General features: G+C 38.0%; 2 protein-coding genes across 3 annotated transcripts; one reads left to right on the top strand and one right to left on the bottom strand.

Moving 5' to 3' along the window:
* Positions 1-1,618: 1,618 nt before the first annotated feature.
* LOC111665519 (peptidyl-prolyl cis-trans isomerase FKBP14-like) lies at positions 1,619-3,331 on the bottom strand. Of its 2 annotated transcripts, XM_023420571.2 has the most exons (5): positions 3,255-3,321; positions 2,998-3,118; positions 2,525-2,676; positions 2,260-2,387; positions 1,619-2,153 (listed from the first exon to the last, which is right to left on the bottom strand). In XM_023420571.2, exons 2-5 carry the CDS (start codon positions 3,084-3,086, stop codon positions 1,995-1,997), a joined length of 528 nt encoding a protein of 175 aa, XP_023276339.1. In that variant the 5' UTR covers positions 3,087-3,118; positions 3,255-3,321; the 3' UTR covers positions 1,619-1,994. The 2 variants fall into 2 exon arrangements, with proteins under 2 accessions (XP_023276339.1, XP_023276331.1); XM_023420563.2 differs by having other exon boundaries at positions 2,998-3,331.
* A 221-nt stretch (positions 3,332-3,552) lies between these two features.
* Positions 3,553-5,721, top strand: LOC111665509 (pleckstrin homology domain-containing family A member 8-like; the record flags this gene model as incomplete). The annotated part of the gene is made up of 7 exons (XM_023420552.1): positions 3,553-3,716; positions 4,184-4,300; positions 4,428-4,583; positions 4,699-4,820; positions 5,113-5,271; positions 5,390-5,430; positions 5,688-5,721. Coding segments are annotated over exons 1-7 (669 nt in total), but the record flags the coding sequence as incomplete, so codon positions are not given.
* Positions 5,722-5,726: the final 5 nt, after the last annotated feature.

Here is a 5,726-nt window from a genome sequence, read left to right as displayed (position 1 = left end):
TGTTTTGCACAGAATATCTTATTTCTTAATCAGTCTCTGCCTTGTTTTATATCCTCCTCATTCGTTCAGTTTTACCTGTAGGTGTCAGCACGATGGAATTTTACCAGATACCAAATGAATTGCAGGGTTGATAAAAACACTCTTGAGGAGACATAGTTGCACCAGAGCCTGTTCCTGAGAATATCGCTAGTGCGTATCAACCTCGGTCAAAATGCTTTATTTCTCACACCTCTTTCTTAATTATTCATTTAAAGAATTAAAGTTGGATTGGTTATAGTTTAAAGTACTTACTAAAATAGCAAGCAACCAACAAAACTGAAATGCACACCAGCAGTATGCCTCTATGCTACAGTATTACTCTATTTTCATGGTGTGAGTTTCATGTACATCTTTGTAATGCAACCACTGTCTCACAGTCGCTTATGTACAAGACTTTAATACTTTAAACATGTGATGCTGATACATTTTTGGTAACCTTTACAGTTAAGGGGGAAAGAGATTGCATTCTTCTTTATCTCGACTACATCATGAGACAACTTTGTGCATCAGTATGTGAGAGAGCAAGTGTGTGTGTGTGTCAGTTTAACGTGGGAGGTTTACATTTGCTGTCAAGATTCCCTCAACCAAAATATTACAAAGCTGCAATTTGGTTTAAAGAAAAGATAAGACTGTGAACAGCATGACAGCTAAAGCATGTCTCCGTGCTCTTTGAGAGACCGAGCTTCCTGCTGCTGAGTAGCGGATAGACCACTGAGCAGTACCTGAGCAGTGCTCTATCTCTTCTATAGCTTGTAGAGTTTGTGACATATATAACCTGTGATTGCCTAAATTATAGATATTTTGCAGTTGTTTTATGTCTATTGTTGTAATCCTAACACTTTTTAAGCAGCCATTACAATCCTGAGAATGAGTTTAGTAAAGTGATCCCTTCTACAGTTGGGTGGACTCACATGATGTTTGACATACAATGACTATGATTTGACAGAACTATGAGTATGCCAAGGGTCACTCAATGACGTTAAATGAGGGTTTTCACTGTCCTCTTTTATAGATTGTTCCCAAACAACTTAAATATCAACTAAAAAACGTTGTTTCCTGCTCAGGCTTCAAGAAGACAGTTTTGAATCTGGATACTGTTTTAGGTGGCATTGCTGATATTCTTCATGGCAAAATGTATATATTGAATATCACTAAAGGAATATGATGGACACTGAGGACTCACTATATTTTTAAATTAACTATAAAATATTGGGAAAGAAATTAAATATGATTTGATTATGGCTTCTTATTCATAATTTCATCATATTTTGATATATCCATCATTGCAACTCACCAGACCTTTATTATACAAGTGTACTGTACTACTTGCAACTTCCTCTTGATTTAATCTGCATAAAAAGCAAAAGTATATTTGCCTGGACTCTCATTTTGATAATTTGGTCTGCCATAAACAGTATGGCACCTATAAACTTAAAGCAAAGTGCCACTGGCAGTATAGTGCATAGTGTGGCTGTTTTTTAGGGATTAACAACTTACATACAAAAGTAAATGACAACAGTGCCCTCTAGTGACTAATGCAAACACACACAGAAAAAAAACATGCTCATTTTCCAGCACATGAATTGTTCAGATAACTAACAAGTTCTGTTTATTTAAAAAAAAAAAAAAAAAGGAAAAAAATATTATGAAAATCCAAAACTGTAGCCTGAATATCTGTGGTGACATTATCAGTGCATGTACAATGGAAACAAATATATAATGGATATAATTTTACATAAAATGACAAAAAATGGAGCTGATGTATTCAAATTCAACCAAAACTACAAATAATATAACAATATTGTTCAAAGTGTATAAAAACAAGTGTTTGAAAGAGGTCCATGTAAAACAGTCCAGTAACTAACTCATAATTTCTCAATTCATGATGGTTTTGGAGGAAATTCATAAAAAAAGGCACTCTGGTAGTTAAAAAAAAAAGTAGTTAAATCAGTCGTTTACAGCTCATCATGTTGGTAGGTGAATTCCCTCGCAGATATAAAACCATCTTTATCTTCATCCTCATTTTTGAAAATGTCATCTACCATCACTTCGTGGTGTGTGTCATTAGGTGAGTATCCATGTTTCTCAAATTCCTTCTTCAGGTACTCTTTCACCTGAAGTGCATACAGAATAACAATTCACCAATACATTCACTAAGAGTAATAAAACATACCTGTAATCTTAATACACAAAGAGAAGCAGTTTAAAGGAATTTCACACCTCTTGTCTGGAAAGCTTCCAATCATCATTGAGATCCATCTCCTGGAAAGACTCATGTGACCTTGGACCATTTCGAATCTCCATGAGCTCAATATCAAAAATGAGAGTACTGCTTGGAGGAATCTTGCCTGTAAACAAACAAAAAACAGTCATGTAAAAAAAAAAGCACAGATAGGTTATAGTGGAACACAGTAGGAAGAGGAAATGTGACACAGTATACCTCCTACCACTGCTTTTAGAATAAAAGTAGTCTGTGTTGCTGTACCTTTTCCTTCCTTGCCATATGCCAGAGATGGAGGGACGGTCAGCTTCCTGCGCTCTCCTGTGCACATATTCTGCAGACCCTTATCCCAACCCTTAAGCGCCTCTCGGATCCCAAGGGTGAACCAAACAGGATTTTTATCCCCCTGTTTGCGGCTGCCAATAGTCACAAATATTCATCAGTTTTCTTTGAGAAAGGAAAGTCCAATGTACACAGAACTGATATCACAAAGATGCACAATAGTGGTTGCCACTCAACTGTAGGGAGAGGTCACTGGTTAATGCTGAGGTCTCAATGGACAATGGCACAGATACTGACGAATACTGGGCTGCAGCATAGTGTGGTCAATTAGATATAGCTTTAATGACTTTTACCCCTATAACAAGCAGTGTGACTTCTCCTGCATGAGGACTGGAGTGTGGCAAAATTGCACGGCAATACATGCAGCATTATTATTATTTATAGATAGATGTTACCTGGAATGAAACATGGTGCCATTACTCTCCAAGAATCCGTCGTAATGAACGAGAAGCATGTCTCCATATTTTGACTTGCGGTAACACATGAAGGGTTTATGTATAACTTCAATTTTCACTTCTGGCTCGGGCAGTTTTCCCCCATTGACAAAGACAAACAAAGAGGGGAGTATCAATAAAACAGAAAAAATAATCATTTTGACTTACTGACAGACTTGACAAAAAGCTAATTGAACCCTTTACATAAAATACCGTACCTAAAATAAATACATGGTAGGAATGCCAAATACGTGGCAGCTAACTTCAGCAACAAATGCATCCACTGCTTAGCTAGTGGCCCTCCTCCTTCTACAATTGAATGAATTCATTCTCAAGCCCCGCCCCATATTTGTATCATCCCATTTAATTGGTTCCTGTATGTGTCAGTCACCACAATCCACACCCACAGTACTTAAATCCCTCTGACGTAGGTAGGCTGACGTTGTTTGCTCCTCTCGTGATCGCTTATAACCCCATTCATGAAAAAGTTTACGCAGTTTTATCTACGCAGCTGAAATGTAAAGCTGAGGACGTTACTCCGCAAACCACACTGGGCCCCGATGGAGTCGGTGCAATCAGCTGTGCATCATATATTGTTATGATAAACAAGTAATGAACGGCGAAAATACACAATTAAACAATGGAAGGAATGCTGTATAAGTGGACCAATTACATAAGTGGTAAGTTAGTAACACGGTCTTTGTATGTTTTCGGTTATAGCTCGTTTTAAGGCAGCTAGCTAGCATGACAACGTCATAGCGTACTTGTATTGAGTTAGTGGAAGCTGGCGTTAGCTACCGCCAGGTTTCAACTGTCGGAGCTTATGCAACACTTCAACTAGTTTATCTCTGTCTTTACCTTACTAATGATAGCTAGCTGTCTAACGAACAAGAAGTTAACCGTATTTATGGAGTGCTAACCGGTCGCGCTAGCTAATTTGGGTAGTTCTACCATCTGTCATTATAATCTGACTTAACCACTGATTAGTTGTTGTTAGCCCAGAGTATGGGTTAACTCTTTACAAGTTTATGAAGCTAGATGATGCTGCTTTTGCCAAGTAAGATCCAATATTGAAAACGTAATCACACATAGTCATTAAACATCAACGTTACAGCAACGATCTAAACATTTTAAATGCATTTTTCAGGTTGGCAGCCTCGTTGGTTTGTGCTTGATGGAGGAACTTTGTCTTACTATGACTCTCAAGAGGATGCCTGGAAAGGTTGCAAGGGCAGCATTAAAATTTCAGTTTGTGAAATACAAGGTTGGTATTGCTCATTTTGCACAGTGTACTGTGTGCTCATTGTGCATGTGAGTTTAAGTAACTTCTTCTACTGCCTTTTGAATGCATTGCTGACAAGCCTATCATTTTGTTTGCTGCTATATTTTAGTTCATTCCTCCGACTCTACACGAGTTGACCTGACCATACCAGGAGAGCAGTACTTTTACCTCAAAGCCATCAATGCAGCAGAAAGGCAGAAATGGCTGGTGGCATTGGGAACAGCCAAAGCTTGCCTCACAGACAACCGAACGAAGAGAGAAAAAGGTATTTGGATGCCATAACATTAAAATCTGACCTAACACTGTTTACACTGGCTAACTGCTGTAAAGTACTGTAATTTCTTTCTGAAATGTTGGCTCACGTGCTGTTATTATTACAGAGCTCCAGGAGAACACAGAGGCACTGAAAACTAAGATGTCAGAACTCAGATTGTACTGTGACCTTCTTCTCCAACAAGTAAACAAGATCAAGGAGAATGATGAGCTGGGAGACTCAGCGGAGGTAAGGTTAAGTTTTGGATGAGCCGATGAAATAAGAGAAGTTGCTGTTGGTGTGAAACTTCAGTATAGGGCAGCCCATTTGTAACTAGAAAGACATCAAATTGCTGTCTGCTTATGCTTACTAATATACCAGATAGGCAGCAAATGTTACCGTACAAATATATTTTTGTAAAATTCTTGGCTTTATAGATCTTAGTAGATTTTGTTAGCATATTGTTACCAAACAACATACTTACCTGTCAGGACATTTACAGCAGTGTTAGCTAATGTTTATATTTGTGTGTTCTTTTCAGACAGGTATAGACACTGGAAACATGGTGAAGTCGACATGCACCACGTTCCTTAAGACCCTAGAGGAATGCATGCAGATAGCAAATCGTACCTTTAGTTCGGATATGGCAACACAGAGTCCACCAGGATCTCCTCCAGTAGCAGCCATCAAACCCCAGAAGGTAAGTTTTTCTCACCAAACCTGTGATACGAGCAACCCAGTATAACCAGTCTTGAATTATTCTCAAATATAAATGTATGTATAATCCCCTAAAGTCTTTTTTTTCTTCTCCCCAGCAGGTTAAACCAGTCAATCATTTAAATCAGAACCTTGGAGAAAAGTAGGTTGCTTTTTTCTGTTATTATGTATTTATGTTGTCTTCACTGCTTTACCATCTATCGTTAACTGTCACATACATGATGAAATGTGTGCCTTAGCAAATCCACTCTCAAATGTGTTCTGTTGACAGGATGATATTGTGATATTAGTGTGCGATTCATTTATGTTGCATTTCTGTGACACTAGGAACTTGCTAATTAATAGATATTCCTAAAATACAAAGACAACATTAACACAGTGCACTCAAATTCATTCCAGATGGAGAGATTTGGCTGAAACCACAGGAGAAATTGCACA

This window comes from Seriola lalandi, unplaced genomic scaffold (assembly GCF_002814215.2).
Source record: "Seriola lalandi dorsalis isolate HSWRI2012SDOR001 ecotype SW California unplaced genomic scaffold, Sedor1 jcf7180002002290, whole genome shotgun sequence".
In the NCBI taxonomy this organism is placed as follows: Eukaryota; Metazoa; Chordata; class Actinopteri; order Carangiformes; family Carangidae; genus Seriola; species Seriola lalandi.
The sequence above is the reverse complement of the archived record's forward strand: the minus strand, read 5'-3'. Positions and strand labels throughout refer to the sequence as shown.

What these genes read in the sequence shown, in the direction of transcription:
- LOC111665519 (XM_023420563.2), bottom strand. Translation starts at nt 3,194, where the DNA reads ATGATTATTTTTTCTGTTTTATTGATACTCCCCTCTTTGTTTGTCTTT. An exon ending in GGCACCATGTTTCATTCCAG is followed by an intron (nt 2,677 to 2,997) that starts GTAACATCTATC and finishes GACTATTGGCAG; the next exon opens with CCGCAAACAGGGGGATAAAA. An exon ending in GGAAGCTTTCCAGACAAGAG is followed by an intron (nt 2,154 to 2,259) that starts GTGTGAAATTCC and finishes TATGCACTTCAG; the next exon opens with GTGAAAGAGTACCTGAAGAA.